Source organism: Buceros rhinoceros, unplaced genomic scaffold (genome assembly GCF_000710305.1).
Source record: "Buceros rhinoceros silvestris isolate BGI_N320 unplaced genomic scaffold, ASM71030v1 scaffold12424, whole genome shotgun sequence".
NCBI lineage: Eukaryota > Metazoa > Chordata > Aves > Bucerotiformes > Bucerotidae > Buceros > Buceros rhinoceros.
Genome location: NW_010407701.1, coordinates 1 through 20,667, shown reverse-complemented (window position 1 = coordinate 20,667; position 20,667 = coordinate 1). Strand labels below are relative to the sequence as shown.

General features: G+C 37.5%; 1 protein-coding gene across 1 annotated transcript in view; it reads left to right on the top strand.

Annotated features, from left to right (window-relative positions):
• The window catches only part of FAM184B (family with sequence similarity 184, member B), a gene marked incomplete at its 3' end in the record, with an annotated part of 31,976 nt that extends 11,545 nt beyond the window's left edge, over positions 1-20,431 (top strand). Inside the window, exons 3-11 of the mRNA XM_010134593.1 lie at positions 104-511; positions 7,515-7,625; positions 14,307-14,365; positions 15,067-15,283; positions 16,502-16,655; positions 16,783-16,895; positions 17,315-17,499; positions 19,840-19,999; positions 20,379-20,431. Of these exons, the coding sequence (XP_010132895.1) occupies positions 104-511; positions 7,515-7,625; positions 14,307-14,365; positions 15,067-15,283; positions 16,502-16,655; positions 16,783-16,895; positions 17,315-17,499; positions 19,840-19,999; positions 20,379-20,431 (1,460 nt within the window). The remainder of the gene's footprint in view (positions 1-103; positions 512-7,514; positions 7,626-14,306; positions 14,366-15,066; positions 15,284-16,501; positions 16,656-16,782; positions 16,896-17,314; positions 17,500-19,839; positions 20,000-20,378) is intronic.
• Positions 20,432-20,667: the final 236 nt, after the last annotated feature.

The following is a 20,667-nucleotide window of genomic DNA, read 5'->3' as shown; positions in this document are numbered from 1 at the left end:
GCGGGAGCCGAGAACAAAAGCGAAACAAGCACAGACAGTCCTTGCTACGAACACAGTAGCTACCAATGCAGACTTTGAAAACAAACTTCTACATTTAAATCAGAAGTCTGATGGACTGCTAAATGAATGCAAAGCATCTAGGAGAGCAAATTTAGATAAAAGAGCAATTTTAGATGAAAAATACAGTATGGAAGGACAAGCCGTAATAAATGAAATGGAAAACCTGAAAAGGGGGAACCAGAGGCCAACTGAAGAATGTATTGAGAAAACAAGCAAACTGCAAGCCTCTTATGAGAGAGGAAAAGAGGATTTGAAAAATTCTATGCAGCAATCTCTGATAGAAACAAAAGAGAATTGTCAGGAAAGAGAAATGGAACAAAGGAAGAGCTCAGAGGCTGAGGAAGGTTTTTTGCTGCAGCAGGTAAAGAAGCTGGAGGCAGACCTAGAGGAGAAAAGCCAGAAGATAAATGAGAGGAAAAAGCATTCCCAGAAGCTGAAGGAGAGAATACAGGTAGAGTATGAAACTGCAAACCCTATCTCTGCCTATGAAAGTGCAAATTAGCCATTTCAAAATTTGAGGTAGGAGGAGTCTTTTAAATACCTTATTGAGTCAAATGCTCTGTAAGCACTAAAGCAATTTTAGCTGCTTAGGGGAGAAGTAGGAGGGATATAGTGCTGAGAGTTTTAAAGAAAGAGTTCAGATGATTAGTAACTCATTAGAAAAACTCTTTGAACACCAGACTTTGTATTCCCTTAGGGAGGAGTAAGGTAAAATTTGTCTGTTGACTTAACAGAGCTTTGCCTTTCCAGACCAGCAGTGTGAAGAGAACAGCAAGCAGGCCCTAATGCTAGCAATGAGTACATTCTTCTTTTCCCTTGTGGTTGCCAACAGCTCAGTGCATGGATATGAACAGTTAGGTAAGAGACCTGAGCTGGCAGGTTAAGAGACAAGTGCTTTGTATTGTATGTCTCTTGCAACAGGGGCTTGTACCAAGTGACATTTAATGAAGTGTCCGTTACACTGTGAAGTTTTGTGTGCTGAGCCAGGAGACTTTCACCATTAGTTCTCACCTCACCCTTGGCCTGTCTACCCTAGCTGGTGTGTATCTCTTCCATTTGCAGCACAGCTCTGCAGCCCCTTTCTTCTTAGTTGCATCATGTGTAAGATGCCATTTCAGAGGCTGGCACATCATGGGCAATCTGCCAGCCAGCTGCTTTTGGTATATAAGGTCAGGGTGTAAGAGAGACACTGATGAACTGCACTAAAGCTGAAGTACCCAGCCACACTTCCACTTTCTTCTAATACAATTGGTCCTTCCCATCACATAAACTCACTTAACCGACTGGTTCCCAGGCCTGTAACAGCAATCTTGCATATTAGATATGAAAACACCTTGAAGGACTAGATTTAGAGTATTTCGGAATAATAATAATTGTTTCTTGGTGGGACAGAAGGTTTATCTCCTTTAGAGTCAGAAAACCCCAGAATCCTTAGAGAGCAGGGTCGCCACAGTCAGCAGTGTTCCTGCAAGACAACTCTGACTCTTTTCACCATCTGCTCTCACATCTTGCCTGTTAGTATCATTTTGCTGATGGTGCAAAGTTCTGGGCCTCTTTGAGGGAGTTCAGCCTTCAACACAGTTGCTGCCTTTTTATTTCGCAAGGTCAGAGGGTGAATCGAAATGCCTTCCCCAACATTACGCAGACTCCATTCTCTCTGTGTGTAGATCCGTAGCAGAACATCCTCTATCTTCTGTAGAAAAGTGGAGGGGATATAATGAATAGCAGAGGTGCAGATAAGCAATTTTTAAAAAAAATTCAGTCAGGGAAATGCATATCTGTTTCAATACGGAAAAGTGTTCTGGTTCTATAGAAGAGAGAAAGTAAGATCTTGTGGGTACTTGAAGTAACATTCAGGAGAAGTGAAGAGTGGAGAAAATTATGAAAATTTATGCATGTGGTTTACTGTTCTGATTTATCATGTAAGAAACGCAGACTTTTAGGAATAAATAATGTAAAATGGGATAGGAACTGGAAATAAGAAGATGGTGTCATTAGCAATTTAATTTCTAAATTCAGTATAAGATGGATAAAACCAAAATATTTTCTGAAGTATGTATGCTCTATGCTCTACTTGTACATTTCAGATCCTCTCTTAAGTCTATGGAATGAGTCTGATTTACATACCACTGGAGCATATTGATGTGAATCTTCAAAGAGATAGCCTCAGACTAGGATAAATCTGGAAGAAAGAAAACAGTTAGACACAGTGTTTTTTTCTGTTTCTTCCCAGTTTAAATAAAAAAGTATGTTTCTCCTTTCTAAATTGGCTATTTCTGATGTCACCATTAAATACTACATGTTTTTCAGACAATGTGGACAATGGCAGACTGAGAAACAGAAACATTTCTTTAATCAGGACTACTTCTGATCATAAGTAAACATTAGCAAGAAAAGCTATTGTGGGGCTTGAAAGATAAAAAGGTTGATGTTTAAGCAAGGTGTATTTTCTGTTTTGTCCTTGGTGCATGCCAAGAGTTTGAGACCTTCAGATGAAAGGCATCATCACGTTAGTGCACATTTATTATTATTACTGTAGAAGAGAGAATACAAAGGATGACAAGTCATTGAGCCTGATGTGTTCTGTCTATTTTTGGAAGAATTTTGGCATATGTCAGAGGTAAAATGAACAAGCTTACCTTTAAGTTTTCAACTACAGAGAGTGTTAAATACAAGTTAGTTTTAACCCATGAGGTTTCACTCAACATTCATATAGGAACAAATGGCAATTTTGTCTCAGTGAATATTGCAGTATTACCTTAAACATCTGGAAACTGAGACTAGAATCTCCAGAAATAGAACATTAAATATGGTTCAAAATTTTGCCTTTAGTTATGGACAGAAAATTCTCAACAAAGTCTGTAGGAGCTGATTTTTCTGGTTTCAGGCATCTATATTATGGATTAGGTTACAAACTACTGTACTTCAACAACTGGGGAAAAACCTAAGCCAAGATTCATTGACTTTTAGCATAAGTTGTTGTGAAATTAATGGAAGTATGTCCTGTTCCAAGCTGAGGATCTTCAAGATGGTAACTCTCAATGAGTATCCCCTTTACAATGATGCCTACTGTGGCTGAGGGAATGTCTCCATATTACAAATACTCTGGCAGCAGAGACAGTTTAAGAGTACAAAAGAGAAAAAAAATGCATTTCAACTATCTCTGTAGGTGAAAAATTTACATCATGGAACTACACTAAGAGAGAAGATGACCATTTATTTCAGATAACAGATGACAAAAAAAGAACATATGTAATAAACATAGAAGTAATGTCATGCATATTTTAGGATTTGAAAGTGTAGCTTAAGGGAACACAACAAGAAATTCTGAGATCAAAAGGTATAGTGAAAAAAATGGAGGAAGATCTAAGTGTAGTCAAAGAGGGAAATACACTTCAAGAGAAGGAAATTCTGCAAAAATCAGGTAAGATGCTCATTAATGTCATTCTGAAGTATTTCCCTTGTTAGTAGTCACTCACACTGGAAAGTCTGCAAGGTATTTGTGCTGTTTGAAATGTAAATTTTGATACTACAGAGGATATGGAAACTATGGTGAATTCCCAAAGCAAAGCTGTTTAAATAAAGTGGATGAACTGAAACATCAAATAGCACAGCTGCAGCAAATGACTTGTACCAAACGGAGCCAGAACAAGAGCGGCTCTGAAGATGTGCAAGAGCTTCAATGGGTGGTTTGCTCTCAACTAATCAAAGGCATGGCATGCCGAAAGTACTGAAATCAATGTAATTTTTCTTGTAAGCTTAATGGCTTTTGCGTTATTCTGCAGCAGTAAATCCTGTAAGATTCCCAGATGTACGACCTCATCCAGTGGAACACTGACTCGTGTTCATAACCTGAAATACATCAGTTGTTGGAATGACAACAAAGAAACTATTGACATCCTTGAGCTAGATCAGGGCAGAATGTTCACTTCTTCTGTAAACAAAACCTTAAAGAGAACAAGGTCCAAGGCAGACTTTCTCTGAGGTCAAGTAGGAATACTTGACCTTGAAGGAGCTTCCCTGAGGAAGCCTGCATGGTTTGAAATGAGTCACACACCCAAAATCAAACCAGAATAGCAAAAAAACCCCATTCCTAGACTGCAGAAGAGGCATACAGCCCTGAATGGAGTATATCCACCTAAATTGCGTGTTTCGTACAGAACAGGCTACTGCGACCCCAGAATTCTACCCTGGTTTTGTCATCTTATATAGCTAGTGTGTTTTATAGACTATGGAAACTGTAGCTATTTAAAAAGAGGGTGTGAATAAAAGACACAGAGAACTTGTTTTGTAAAGGTAAGCATCAGTCACAGAAGGAAAAGATTTGTCTGAAGGAATAGCTGTTAAAAGTTCTTGTAATGAAGCATTAAAAGGAAATCAAGCCAGTGTAAAACATCATGAAAACTGAAAGAAAAAAAATGCAGAAGGTAGGAATGCTCTTCTATTTATAGATGCTCTAATTCATCTAGTTTTAATCTTATTGGTCACAGTGACATCATTTGAATTATCCTCACTGGAGGCACTTTGAATTAATATAATATGCAAGGATTTTCTCACTATGGTCTTAACTCAAAAAAAAAAAAAAAGAAATTAAAAAAAAAAGTCAGGCTGATGTATTTCTGTGAAAAGCTCCATGGGCAGGAAGGTGAATTTATCCTTGATGTGATAAACTGCCTTCTTAGTAATGCTTATCCTTGTGTGCTCTGTATGTGACAGTTGCAGTTTCTAATACAAGGTCCCCCCTGAAGAAAAATGTCTTCTAAGTGTATTCCAATTGCCATGGATTGCTGCTGTGAAATACTCAAATTGATTTAATCAAAATTTTCCGTTGTTTAGGCAGAGGATCTAGTTCTGGAAAGTGTTGGTAAATGTATTCAGAGTGCAGGTGTTGCCAGTGCAATGCCAGCTAGTTACAAATGCATGCATATGTATGTCCTCATTTCACTCTAGTCAGAAAGAATGTTCATCTTTTCATGGATCCAGACAGGTTACCTGAGCAATACCTTTTCTCAATGGGTTTTAAGTGGCTGAGCTGTAATTTCTGTTGTCAGTATGCATTAGCAATGATTGGCTTAAGAGGTTCTTCAAAGAATTTCACTTTCATGAGAACTGCTGTCTCTGACTGGATCATTTAGCTTCAGGAAATTTGCAGTCTGCAATGTTTCTGTGCAGTAGGAACCTAAATATGAGCTGAAATACATTCAAATAGAGGAAAACCTCGACTCACGTGTTTAGTTAAGCACATGCTTTAATGCTTAGGGAAGCTTACAACTCACTGCATGCCCAAGTGGTTTGCCAAATTTGAACAAAAACTAACGAGGAGTTTAGTTTCTGTCTCCTAATGTACTTGTGTGTTTGTCAGGCATCTTCTAGACAAAAAAAAATTGGTTAGAGCAGTTTGTAGAATTGGACAATCAGGCTACTCATCAAGTGTTCTTTAGACCCTTCATGGTGCTAAAAATGTGTTTCTATCTATTTTTCCCAGTTCCAATGCTCCTATACCTTTCTGAGTTCTATATTTACTTGAGAATAATCAAATCACTTGCTGATAAGTTGTGAAGTCACTGAAAGCATGCAGCTCCTATTACTAAATGCTGAGCTTCATAGTACCTTCTAGATTTTGAACACTAGGAATTGTTATGTGCTCGTCAGAAGAATTAATTTCTGCCTAGGAAACTGCTGAAGTTTATACATTTGTGCAATCACATATCTCCAAAAGGAACCTCAGTAACTTATTTTACCTCATCATGAAAGTGCTCACGTTTGATTAGTACGTAAACATGCAGTTCTTCAATGTACACAGTTACACTGTCAAGTATAAGCCATATGAAAAGGACTTTGCCTTTTATATAGGGTATTCTTTTATGTAAGAGTGTACAGATAATGTGATGCCAGGCTAAAGCTGTTCATGTGAGTCAGATCAAACTTAAATATCAAACACTTTATACTTCAGTTAAAAAGGCATAATAATAGGCATTTGTTGCTTACAGGAAATAAATATTATTGCTTATAACCATCTCGTTTTAGAGAGTCATGTTAATTAAATCAGAAAAATCTTGAGGTAGTAAAAAATAAAATCACAATGTGTTTCATTACTAATGCTATTTATATGCTCTGATGCAATTAAGGCCCGTAAGAGCTGTTTGAGAAGTATTATATGTATTTCCCAGATATAAAAATTAAGGTATAGAGAAGGAAGTCAGTGGCAGGGTTGCAGTGGAAATGCTACAAACACCTGATCTTCAGGTTTTAATCAGAAAGACTATTTTAGCCTCTCCTTTTCTTACAGGCAAAAGTAAAGCTAATTTCTCCTTTGCAATATTCATGTCCCGGTGTTGGCATCCTTCCTTCAATTGTTACCTAATAGTTGTCCTGTTTTTGAACTGCGAAATGCTAATGTATTCTCTGTTATTTAATAATGAGTTGCAAGGAATACATCACTGTTGCTGATGTTTCTGTTTCCTATTACCATGCCATCTTGCCAATGATTACCAATTTCTTAGGTTTTAGGTACTTTTTCTGTTATCTTGAATCCTTAAATTATTGTGCTATAAAAATGGGGGTGGAGTGGGCTGTGAGAAAGGGCTGTACAGGATGGGAGTGGTGTTAAACTGCTGATTTTTTCTCTGCTTCCTCCATTTGTGGTGTCTGAAAATATGGTAGAATATTTTTCTGAGTCAGCAAACTGTCACAAATAGGGAGAGCAAGCACACTAATAGGCTTGTAATATGTATCATTTCAGGACATTTCTAGAAGTTGCACAGTCAGTTTTTCTACAACAAATGATTGCTCACATTTGCCACAAACGATTCCTACAAGCTCTTGGTCACTGTCTTGCAGGTGATATTATCATTGATTTTTCAAAAAATATTTCCAGCAATAAGGCAATAATATAGTCTTCCATTTTTAAAATTTTATTTTATTTTTACTTCCTCAGTTAGATTTTCTTTATGGATGCTCTAAGATAGTGATTCCTTTGATTCCCTTTTCCACTAATTGCCCATTAGGGAGCTGTCTGGTTATTTATATGGTCAATGTATATTTATGTTTTTTCAGATCATGTGTGTGACTCTTGCATACTAAATTATTTTTGAACACTAACCACTCAAGGCAGAACAGTCTGACTCTTCATTTTTGACTCTTCAGTTTTCTACCTCAGGGAAGCTTTCAGCAGAAGATTAGGATTCTGTGAGCTGTATTGTCTAACTCTAGTATTAGAAAGAACTAAACCAAACTGTTACTAATTCTTTGAATGATACATGAGAGATATTAAAAGACAGTAGCATGTGTTATTGTGTAAGCAGTAGCATGTATTACTGTGTAAACTGCTGTATTATCTAGGTCAATGCAGAAGAAATGTTCTTTCTTTTTTCACGCTGCATGTTTTGTCCCAGCTATTGCATGCTCTTTTCTTTTTTCTTTTTCTTTTTTTTTCTTTTTTATTTTTATTTTAGGAGCTCCAGACACAGCTAGAGGAAACTAAAAGAAAATCTGAATGTGAACTAAAGCAGCTAGAGAAAGAGAAAGAAGTCCTAACTGGGAAACTTCAAAACTCTTCATTCGAGGTAAACTGGGCGTAAATGTAACCCAGTAATAAAAGGCCCTTCATTTTTCCTCTCACTTCAGAGATTCTTGAATAGATCTGAATTGTATTTGCTGTGACTGTAATTCAAGAAAATGTGCAAGGACTTTTGAAATACTACTGCTTCTGAATGTCTATGAATGTTTCAACAAGCCTATTTTATTGATAAATTTCATATATCACTCTTTGGACACAGACTAAGGCTTTTTGGTGAGGCATTTGGCTATATGAGGCTTGGACAGTGACTCTGACTGTTTGTCTGTATGTGGAGCTAAGTGGCTTTTGTTGACTTACTGATTATTTTTTTGTGCGTGTGCAGACATGTGAAAGGGCCTGCTTGCTCGCTCCCTTGAGCAAGAGAATCGAATGGAAAAAAGGTTGAATAGATCATTGTTTCTGTTCTGCCTGTTTGAAGGTAAGGGTGGCAACTGAAGCAGACTGAAATGGGCAATAATTTAGTATATATTAGTAGTTTGGTATGCCTCCCTCTATGTTCTCAAGATCAAGAATGAAATAAAGAAAGCATTGTGAACCCAAAGTAGCTTTGAGGATGTCATAGCTTATGTACTGTTTCCCACTCTGGTTACACCTAAGTCATTATGCAATCTGCAGACACAGGTTAATCTGGAAATAAATACCTGAGATGTGTTAGTATTAGCTTATCCACTTGTGATGGCTGAAATGTATAGTCATTTGCAGGCAAAGTGATGCAAATTTTCCAGATTAGTAGATGTACCGAAATATTTATACAAGAAAGTGTCATTTGAAAAGCCATAACAGGTTGGATAAATAATTTTGTGCCAAAACAAAAACTGAACCCTCACAAGGCAACTATTTACTCAGGTAAACAGTTCACCTTTAAAATGTCTGATGACTGTGAATTCACATTTTCTTCCTTTCGGGTGTTGTTCCTATTTTGTGTTGTTCAGTTCTTTTCAGCAAATGCTACCTGCTTTAAAATGTTAGGTACAGGATATTTCCTTTTCTTCAGTGAAGGTCATGTGAAGGTTTTTTCCTGTGACCGTTTTGATACTTTTATCTCGTGGATAAGCTATAACACAACTGCTTTAACAGAACTGAAATCAGTGCCCTAGTGAAAAGTTCTGATGATGCTTAGTGATGCATTTATTTTTCTGTCCCAAGTATATCATTGCATTTGGTACCTTTTTCAGAAGAACAATGAAATGATTTACCATTTTCAGTTCAGAGAGATTATGGGTGAAAGGACATATTTTCACCCTGAGTTTGACATCCATTCCTTTGTTTTTTCCTGCCAATCCATGTTGCAAGTCTCCAAGCAAATGAAGATATTCCCAAATACACAAAATTTCTTCAGTCTAGTTCAAGGAAAAGTAATGAGCAGGAATTAGGTAGCTCATACTGTGGAACTACTGAATTACAGATAGCCACTGTTGTTCCAAGTAGTTGTCTATAATTTCCATCACTTTGTATCTTAAGAGTGGAGCTTGCATGGGAACAGCTCCACAAAAGTTGAAGACCTAGCTCTTTCTTAGCTGGCATTTGTAGTTGCTGAATGGTCATAATAGTATCTTTTTGAGTGTTTGAAGACAGAAAAAGAACAGATAGGTTCATCAGGGGGCTAAGCAAGGTGTTGGCTCACTCTCCTACCTGCTTCCCTTTTCCTACATGCTATTACTCCTTGGTGTAAGCATTTTTCAGCAACCAGGGCATGTGTTGTGGTCACTTACTGAGTAACTCCTGCTTTTTCTCCCGTTCATGCTGTACTAGCTGTACTAATTCTGACTGCGGCATGGTCTTTTTCATTTCATTTCTGCTGTAAAACAGATTTGTACATTCTAGTATCACAATGGGATTCAGACATTCTATCCATTTCCCAGTCTTAGAAATATGGAATATAAGTGTGGTTCTTAATGTACTTAAAGTTCTAGATAAATCCTGGCTTTAGGTTTCATTACACGCTTCTGCAAGCACCTGTTCTCTACAGGGTCTTCTATGAGAGAATTTCAGGTCAATCCAACCTGTGTTGACCTATCCAGAGTGACTTCTTTGTACCTAATGCAGAACATGGGTTCTTAGAAATCAGTCATCTTTACTCTTTTACAAATTTCCCTAAATGTACATATTTCTACAGTAAGTCATAAAATTACTTCGCTTGAAGTCACGCATTCAGCATAGAAAAATACCTTATAATGTAGTAATGCTTTCAAAAAGGAAGGAAATGCTCCCTCCGAAGAGAAATTTTGAATTTTTCTGGATACTCTGTAAGTTACTTTCTGAACCAATTACTTGGCAGTATTGCCAAGGAGGTGAAGTAATTTCAACTTGCAGCACTTTCCTTCTATAAATATATGACTATTTGCAGCCAAGAAACCGTGATTTACTATACAAATTGTGTTTCACTCAGGGCATGATTCCCATCTGGGAGCCTTTGCAATGGTTCAGCCCAGAGCTTCCACCTCAAAGGTTAGGCAATGTGCTGTTACTAATCCAGTCCCAACCTGGATATAATTTCAGATCTAAAAATAGTATCTTGGCTGCATAAGGCATATTTTTCATTGGGCTGACGTAGCTAGAACACTATGCGGAGTAGACAGAATCATGATAATGTAATCTCCTGGGGATGCACTTCAAAGTGGCTGTATCTCTGTGTACTAAGATTTTTTTCTGGATAAAGAAATCAGATTCACATCCATTTAGTCCTTTGGAAGGAAGGATGTGAGATTCTGTGTGTGTCGAATTCTAATTCATTAGGTTTCATCAGTTCCTTGGCTTTGCACTACAAGATCTCTTCAATATGTGTTAAAGGGGCTATTTTACAATTATAGCAGATCCATAAATGGAAGCACAGGCATCACCTTGTCATGATATATCTTTGAACAATGCTAGCACAGCAGTGCCCAAAGCCTTGATGCAGATCTTGTAGGTACCACCAAATAGCAGCAGTAGCACTATGCCTAGTGTTTACTTACCAGTCCCTCCAGTCAGGAACCGGCATAAGTATAGGAAGGCAGTTAACTGTCACCCTAACTGAAGTAACTGTGCAATAAGCCTAAAGGAAACAGTAAAATACAATTGAGTTATTTTGTTGTAACTTCTTATACCATGTTACCATTTTGATGTAAAAGTGTCATAGTATGAGTAAAACCCTGTAGCATATGGGTGCCTTATTTTAACTCTCTGAACAAATTCTTAATTGTGGTGACACTTCTGTGATACGTCAAAAGGCAGTTTTAGGTCTTCTATATAAATTCATCCTCTAGCAATGAATTGAGAAACTCAGATCTTCTTACTTAAAAGATACAGGAAGTCAAAATATTCTCTCTGATTCCAATTTTAGATCTTGCCTTTGAGATTTCATGCTTCTTATGTACAATAAATAAAAGAAGGGGAGAGCAGACATAAGACAGACTTCAGGTATTCACCATGCTTGCAAGCACAGTGAATTAAAATAATCAAAGCAGAAGTCAAACAGGGTAGCCAGCTGTGGAGGCATGAACAGTCTTATACTGGCCCAGTGTTTTCACGTGTGGGCTATCAAAGTCTCGGAGTTACTTCTTCAAAAGAATCAAGCCATCCTTCCCAGGAGAAGGACAGCAATTATGGCTAGAGAAGAATGGAGCTTGAAAGACTTTTGAAATATTTCAAAACTTATCTGTCATCTTTTAGTAGTAGTTGTTCATTTTTCGTTACTTAGAAGACAGTGGGAGGCAAAATCAGCTGTCATAAAAAAGGGCAAGTGCAAACATCTCCCTGAAATGTAAAAGAACTCAGCAGAGCCAAGAAAAATACTGTTGCCTGGAGTTTGTACTGTGGATAGGTTTTAGTTACATCTTTAAGCATCTTAAAGACCACTTAATGCAATTCTGGTGGATAAAAATGAATGAATACCAGTATTAGTACAGTTTTTTCAAGAGGTTTTGTTTTGCAGCAGGAAGACATAATAAAACAGTGTTGCTGGTCTATTAGTAGTAAAAGGAGCCAATGCTGTACTGATGTGAATTCCATTGGCTTATATGTTGCTTCACCAATTTTACACATTAGGGTCTGGCTCTCTGTTTTGAAGTAATGAAACACAATAAAACACTTGGGCACTGCAAAATATTCCAGAGGAAGGTTTGCACTGGCGGATTTGAAAGACCTTTTGACTGAAAGGAGGAGGAAACCTGCTGGGATGAAAGTGTTTGTTTCTTAACCTCTGATATTTTAGAAGTAGTAGAATTCATGAGAAAGAGTATGTTTGTATCCCTGTTGTATTCATGTAGGTCTTTTTCTCTAAATCACTGAAAAATTGTATTTCTAGAAATACTTTTCCATCTGATTTCTTGCTGCATTATGTTCTCTGTGTTCTCCAGTATACTATTTAGCCTATTTCTTGTTAGTATGAACTTAGGTTTCATGCCAGTAGTGCTTTGAACCACTAATTGCCCATGAAGAGAGGTCTGCAGTGCTAATAATGTTGTGACCAGAGCTGAAGTTTATATTCACCTCTTTTCATTCTCCCCCCCAGATGAATAATTTGCAAAAGAAATAGTCCAAGCGACATTTTTCCAGTTTCCAGTTTTCCTATTAGAACATATACCACCTACTCTTCTGGCACATTGTTTTTACTCACTGGCTTACTTTTAGGAAAAGAAAAAAAAAAGCATGCTTGAGTGTAGTGATATTAATGCATATTACATCACCTGGTACGGGAGACTGTACAGCATTAAGAATTTCACATCAAAGGTTAGCTTTAGGAGGAACAGCAGTACCTGAAAGCCTCAGTGTTTCCTTTATATTGGAAAACATTGGCTTGAGTTCAGTAGGCATTAAGACAAAGTAAATGTCTTACCTGTAATCAGAAGCCAAAGTGCCCCTTTAGTTAAATCTTATGATTTACCACTTATTTTTCAAAGAAAAAAAAAAGAATAAAAATTGCAGCAGGTCTAGAAGTAAAGGTATGGTTGACAAGTGGCTCTGGCATCTGCCTGTTCTTGAAGTGTATCCAGGCCACAGAGAGATCCCATCAAACAGGCACATTAAAGACAATTAATGTTTTTCATTAAGAATAACATTTAGCATTCGTTCTTCACTGCTTTGTTCAGATGATTCTTTGTGTTTAATTGGATGACACAAAGGAAAAAGCCAAGAAATGACTGGATGATTAGTTAACTCACAGTTGGGACTGCTGATGCTAGGTGCTCTTTCAAATTTGCTGACTCCATTCAGTTTGGTTAGGTAGGTTCAGCCAAATTCGAATGTACCATGTTGGTTTGAAATTGTTTAAGAAGTGGTAAAACTATTCTTTCAATTTCTGGCATGTAAAAGAGAACAAAATAAAAAACTTGATTCATAAAAAACTGGGTGAAGGAATAGTTGTTTTCTTTTTATCTACCAACCCAGAATTCCCATGATGTGTGGGAGACCTGGGCTTGTGGTTTGGTTTTTTTTTTTTCCTTCTGTCAGCTTTCTGGGGGGTTCCTTGTCACTGAGTTGTGAGATAAAACAGCGTGAACTATAGTGTGTCACCTGTTGCCCATTCTTCACTTGTATGTTAAGTTGTCACTGAACTATAATGTGTCACCTGTTGCCCATTCTTCACTTGTATGTTAAGTTGTCACTGGACAACCTAGCCCTTCATAACTTGGGGAAATGTCCCAGTTACCTTCATACACCCACGCACATACTCTCTTGCTCTCTTGGTTTTTCTGTGCCTCCATGCTTCCTTTCTCTCTCACACACACAAAGCAGAACCACCACTACCATCTCTTCTGCCACTGTATTTTGTGAATAAAGCCGTTGGTCTTCTTGCAAAAGATGAAATAATTTAAAAACATTAAATTCCGTCTGGAGTTGAAACCCTGGGAACTGATACAAGCTCTGTTGTTGACAGCATTTTGAGCCTCCAGAGCACAGTTCTGTGCTGGGAACTTGTGAGAATATAGAGGCTTAGAGAGTTCTTGAATAAGGGCTGTGATCCATCTGGAAATGGAAAAGGGCCTCCACAGAGGGAAAGGAGAGAACATATCCTTTGGAGGAGAGAAGCCAGCGTGCTCGGCCAATGTGAGGAAGAACAGAGTCATGACTAGCAGGAGTACGTTTAGCCATCCTCAGAAAGGATTCCTGTAATTTGGGGAGATCTGGTGTAGCTCAGTAGGATCTCCCTTTGGACAGAGCAATGCTGACTGTGACCATGAAGTTAATGAGAAGTAAAGGCTTTGCACATCATGTCTCATTTTCTGTTATGAAACAAAAAATACACCCAAAAGTGCTATGAGAATGAAATGTGGCAGTTTGTAGACACCTCAGCCCACCTAGGAAATCTTGGACCATCTTTTGTGGTGCTTCATCATAAAGGACCACAAGCGTGCAGTTGAAGTTACAAGTAACTATTCAGCTAGCTAAAGCTGCAGTGCTGTCTAAGCTAGCAAACCATCTGCTGTATGCATGGAAAAAAATGGAGGCAACATTGAAGAAGAGAAAAAGAACATATATTAATGTAGAGGAAAGAATAGCATAAAGTGACAGGTTATAATCTGTATCATATCCAATTTTCAGGTGTGTGTAACATCATTTGAATCATTTACAGTCACATGAATTTCTAACGAAGCATAGTTCAAATTCCATTTCTCTCAGACTGGAAAGTACAATATAGAAGTTGGAAAACAGATCATCCTCTTTCAAATGCTCCCAAAAAGTAAAGGCAAGAGACATAAAGGTTTTGCAGGATGCATGGCAGAGCAAAAAATCAGACCTGGAAGCCAGGTACAGCAGCAAATATGATAACTGGCATTACTAATGATGCATGTTCGTTCTCTGCAGAAGGCAGTTTTTCAAAATTTCACGGCCATAATGTAAGGAACAGCAAATTTAGGAAGAAGGGCAAAACCAAACTTTTGTTGAAAGTATAGACAACCTACCAGACAGGGAAGAGAACAGACTCCTTCCTTCTCCACCAAGTTATTATTATAAATGGGTATTTTTTGGTTACTTTTGTGTCAGCCATTGTAGATGTGTCTACAGTATTTAATAATTAATCTAAGAGAGGGGAGAAAATAAAACAAATCTGAACTGTTATGTGCAGATTTCTTGTTTCAATAGGTTTCAATCTACTGTTTTATAAAAATGGACTACAGCATTACACCTCCGGGACGACAATAAGCACAGCCACAGGCCTGCCCCCTGGTCTGTGCCATAATTATTGTGCAATTTGCACTATGGATTGTACATATGAGATGGAGATGGTTTGAAAAGAAATAATTTAAGAAAAATACTTGATGGTCAACAGGCAGTATATGCAAAAGGGATGTTACTCCTCAAGGAAAAAAGGGGTCCTTGCATGAAACAAGCATCTTGCTGTTTTTCTTAGTGCAACAGAAGTTCTTAAAATGTACACAAATTTACATAATTCCTCTCCATTGTGAATGCAGCCATTAATCCTATCCTGCTGACTTACTTTTCTGGAAGGTGAATCAGCTGAAGCAAATATTAGATCAACAAGCAAATAATTTCAAGGAGTCACTGAAGAAACATAATCTACAGTCCAACAAAGAAAAAGAGAAGCTTTTGCAGGATCTTCAAAACACCATTAAAGAAAACCAGAATGTTAAACTGCAGCTGGAGGCATCACATCAGAAAGTCTTAAAAATGTTGGAGAAAAGCAAAAATCAGGAACTCAAGGTCAGTTTAAGACATACCAGTGTGGAAAGAAGAAAATTATTTTGAGGATAAACAATATTAGCCAAAGCCTATTATCAAAACTCAGTTATCTCTAGTTATCTTAATGATAGGTCACTGTTTTTGCACATAATGAATTATTCTGTTATTTTGAAACCTCATCATCATTTTTTGTTTCTATTTTAAAATTTGAATTTAAACCACAGTGTGAACAAAATAGTTTCATAAAATAATATAGCCTACCCTTTGCAGTTAGGCTGCAATGCATACAAGCTCCTCTAGCTCTGCTCTTGCTTCAGAAATACAAGGGAATTCCCAAGTGTGTTATTAGCAAGACTAATTTTTATTCTTTTTCACCTGTTATTAATTTATACATAAATACTTGAAAAGAAGTATAATAGACACGTATAATGATGTGTATTGCCTTAGATACCTTCAAGAAATCAATTCTGTAATTGGATAATTGAAACTTTTAAAGGTTCAGGTGACAAATGTTAGTGCAATATATAGAGGTTCTAAAGAATGTTGCTGTTTAAGAAAAAAAAAACATTAAGAAAATCTACATGTGATTGTTACAGGGAGCTCAGATGTCCCTGTTGATATCACAAACCTCAGGGAAAACCTGCTTATAAAACATATGCAGTAAAACCACCCTAAGTAGAATTTAATATTTTGTTTATATGTTCAGAATAAAATCCCCCTTTAACAAAACCAAACGGAAGGCAGTAAGCTGGTAAAAAATAAAACTGAGGATAGGAGTTTGCTGTCAGAGCCCCTACAGAGCAACTGCTCCATCATTTACAGTGAATCACCAGCATTTCTAATGACAGTGGAAATTTTAGCCAAGAACGATACAAGGAAAGATAGAAGCCTTTGTCTGACACAGAGTGTGACAAGTAATGACATACAGGTAAAATCTGGAGGGCTTTGTATGTTGAATAATAAAACATCTTTCTAATGCCAAATAGTGCAAAGATGTCACTGTTATTATTTCATGATGTACAACAAATATAATAGATGATACCTTCATAATTTATCTTGTCACTGTTAAGTTTTATTTTTTAACTTTATTTTTATTCTTGTGGTAATGTAAATTGGTGATGAATATGAAAGTTACACAATGAAAGACCCGATTTACCCTGGCATCACGAGTAATACAACAAGGTGATAAATAGGCTCCAACTACTTTGCTTTGTTTTTGGGTGGGGTTTTTTTTTACAGGAGACAGAAGAACGTTTGAAAAAGGAATTTAATGAGACTTTCAAGATCCAACATCAGTCTCATAGGCTGGAAATACAAACCTTGGAAGAGAAAGCAAAGAAAGATTTACATGATGAACTCGAGCAGATACAGAAGCAGCAAACCGTGTTGCTAGGTATAATGTCTCATGTCATGCACAGCTCCTACTGCTTGATTATATTGTTTTCATGTACATTGTCTATATCTACCTTCCCCATCCAGCTGGCCTCTGACTGCCTTAATGATTGTCTGATTGTTACTAGGATCTCTGAGGTTGGAACTCTCTGAGCAACAGACATTGTGCACTAATCTCAAGAAACAAATAGAGGAACTCCAAATGGAGCTGAGGAGTGTGAGGACACTGAAGAAGCAACAGGCAAGAATCCAGATATTAATTCTTTGCCACGTGTTTTGTGGAAGCAATAGTATCAAATTTCTCTCTTCAGAGATAATATGTGTATAGTCCCTTACTGAAATTGAATGGGTTTCCTTCCCTAATGTCCCACTTCAAAATGTTAGCATTGTTTGTCATCTTTTCCCTATGGACAAGCTTTTGTTCCATTTGAAGATCAGAATCTACAACACAAGTAAATGAATGAATGTTATTATAAAATAAATTTTACGGAGACTATAAAATACATTTAGGAAGTTTTAGTCACAGACTATTTCTTGCACAAAGAATTGCACATATAATTGAAAAATCAGTCCACAAAAATTCAGTGCACACAATTCCAGTGAGATCTTCACATCAAATAATAATAGGCTGTGACTAACTAAATTTGGCCTTTTTCTTAGGAGGCAAGTAGCCAGAGCCAGATCAGATCTCTTCATGATGAACTGGAAAAGTGCCAGAGTGAAATTTCTGAACTCAAGAAAGAGAATTTACTTTTGAAGGACACAATGGAACTACTCAGTGTTGAGTTGGAGTCGCAGAAGCAAGAAGGTTCAGAGCTTCAGGAGAGCGAGAAACAGCACAGAAGGTTTGCCATAAATTGACACTTCACGATGCTATCTAGAGAGTCTATAATAATGCCAGCATCAGAGGTGTTCTAAATATGATGAGTGTCAGAATATCTCCTTTCTGAAGTACAATTTTCGAGGTTAGGAGTTTTGCAAAAGCAGCAGTTCATTTCACATTTCTCTCCTGCCATAAAAAAAGCATTTGAACTAACTCTTTATTATATGTCAGAAATACGTCCCGTGTAGCCCCACAGGAGTGACCTGAGAAAATCAGTGTAGCATCAGCCTTTGAAAGGCACTGGAAGGCATAAACATATCCCAAACTTACCCAAGAGCTATTAAAAAGACATAGAAGTCTCTGAGAATAAATACCAGTTCTGTATGTGAAACCAGTGGGTTGTTAACTCTAAAGGGGACACTTGAGAATGCCATATGTACTCTGTGACTCTGCTTTGGCTGTAACAGCCAGCTTTGCACTGGGGGAGGAAGGGCAGCGATAGCAGGTACTGGGAGTGCCTCTGGGCTGATGGAAACCTGGGGGTGTAATATGCTGTCAGGGCACAGGAAGGGCAAGCTGGATTGTAGTCTTGGCTGTTTTTGTAGAAGGTGGACCACACCTTAGCGTAGCCACAGGCTCAGAGCACGTGTTGCATTGCAGTAACAGCAGTCTTCCCATTTGTGTACAGAAAAAGTGCGGGACTTACCTTTTACGTGGAAGCCAAGACTGGGGTTCACTGTCCAGTGCATTTGTATGGCTGTTAAATCCTTTGGATTTTCTGGATGGTCATACTTAACATACTCTCTTTGCGGAGGGGTTGAGGAATCTGGTGCATGAGTATCTTTCAATTCATTTCTGCAGTGGTGTAGTATGTATGCCCTAACTACTCAAGCTGTATGTAGAAAAGGATTTCTGAAGAGTATATCCTTAAAGAGATCTTTAGAATCATGTCGTCTACAGAAAAGCACTCAAGGGGTACAGTCTCTCTCGGCAGACTGTCAAAGTGGCCAGAGTAATTCTGTTGCTGTCTACCAGTCAGTAGATATTTAAAGAATGAGAAAGAAACTTCTATTTTTTCCTTTGCACTCTTTGGAGAGCTACTTGAAAGTTACTTTCATTTCATGCTTTTGAAGCAAGATCAACAAAAAGAATTGCAAACCAGAGAGTTTCATCAGTGCCCTCCAGCAACCTTGAAGGAATTTAGAGCTGCTTTCATGAAGAGCAGAATTATTCATGTGTCAGTGATGAGGTCTAAAAGGCCTCAAATGCTAAAGCTGCTGGGCTGGAGTATAATCTTTACAGGGGATAGATGGTGTAACTATACTACAGTAAGCATTTGAGAAGGAAGCACTGATGCAAATTATGTAAGGAGAAATCCGTGAAATAACAGGAGGTAGAACCAAAGAGCTCAAGTGGTTCTAGGCACCTGGTACAGGCCACTGTGAAGTTAACCCATGGAAGATCTGGAACATTAACTTGCAGCTCGTGTTTTGCTTTTGCAGGAGTAATCATTTGGGTAGCAGAATAGTTAAATTGATGAGTGCATATAAATAACAGCTTTTTTACTGTTACTTTAACAACAGTGACCTTGTCTTATGTTATATAGTTGTTTCTGATGTGAAAGATGAGAGAGGCTTGCTATTTGCATATGCCAGAAGTTTCTTCAAGGTTTAAAAAAATGTTAGCAAACAAAAGGCAACAAGCTAATAATGATTCTTCAATCGACGTCTGTTTGTTTTGAGATTGGTATCAGAAAGTGATGTTATGGCTAGGCTTGAGAAAATGTTAGGCATTTTTTGGTTTTCAATTGATGGTGTTAATCAAATATCAGTAGCTTTCAAACTAGATTGTCTGTTAAAGACAAATGTTGTAGTTAAAGCCATTGTTGTAACTTTTCTTACCCTCACTTTTCAAAAATAAAATATTTTTAGGGTGGTGGTAGGCAGTATTAAATGTTTCTGATGCCATGATGAGCTCAAATATAGCATCAGAGCACGTTAAAATCCCAGAGATTTCAAAATAATTTTCCTTAATGCAAGTGAATTCCTGTGGTACTTTATTGTAACATTTGACCATTAAGATTGATGTACAAACTAACCATAGACAGAATATCAATACCATCGTTATATACAATAGACCTTCTACTTCCTGAAGGCTGAAGGTCTCCAAATAATTTTCATCTTCCTCAGTGTTAGTGTGGTTCTGCTTCAGATTGCAACTGAAATGTCAAAGTCAGTAAGGCAGAAGCCTAGAGCTGTGTTCAGTTAACTACCTTTGTAGTCCATAGAAAACCTCAAAACTGCATGTTTTGATCAATGATAATAAGATAGTATTGAAATGAGAGAATTCAAACCTATTTTAGTACCACTGAAAGGCTGCTGGTAGAAGACCTCAATATCAAGCATAAAAATGAACTGGACATACTGAAACAAGATCACCAGAAGGAAATTGAAAACATATTATCTGATTTCAAGCAACAGTTGGGCACATCTCCAAGCAAAGATTTTCTCCTTAAAAATGGAGTAAGTCATTAAATAACATCTGGCTCCTACTGGCAATGAGTTCTGTTTGAAATTATTATTCTTGGAATGTACAGGTTTTTATTACTCATAGGTAGAATATTATAAGCACTGAAATGGAAGTGTATAGGTATTTCCTTTGCAAACATAAAAAGACCCAGATATATTGTAATAAACTGAAACTTTTAATGTAAAGCACTATACATATAGTTTTATAATGCTAAATTAAAACCTGCACTTAACACCTTGCAATTTTATGAATTGTAAAATCATCTTTGTCGCAAATGATACCAGAGGCCTTGATCCATCGTCCTTTACTTAATTTCATTCATTCTTTGAGGTTACGCTCTTTCTCATTCTCACTCCCTTGCAAATTTCACAGGACAGCCCCCACGGCCTCATGCAAATAAATGCACTTTGCAGCCCACTGGGGAGGTAAGTAGTTCTGGGGTGCTCCAGAACTACTACAGTGGAGAGGCCGCTCAGAAATAATCCCTGAGATCATATATATCCCTTGTCCTTTTCTCTTATCTCAGTTGTGTGGCATAGGTCCAGAAAAGAGACCTACTTGAGTGTAAGCAGATCACACCATTCAGATGTTAAGATAGATCTTTTTGTCTAAACTCTGAGATACACCAAACTAAGAACGTAAGGCTGGGGAGGGCGGGGCG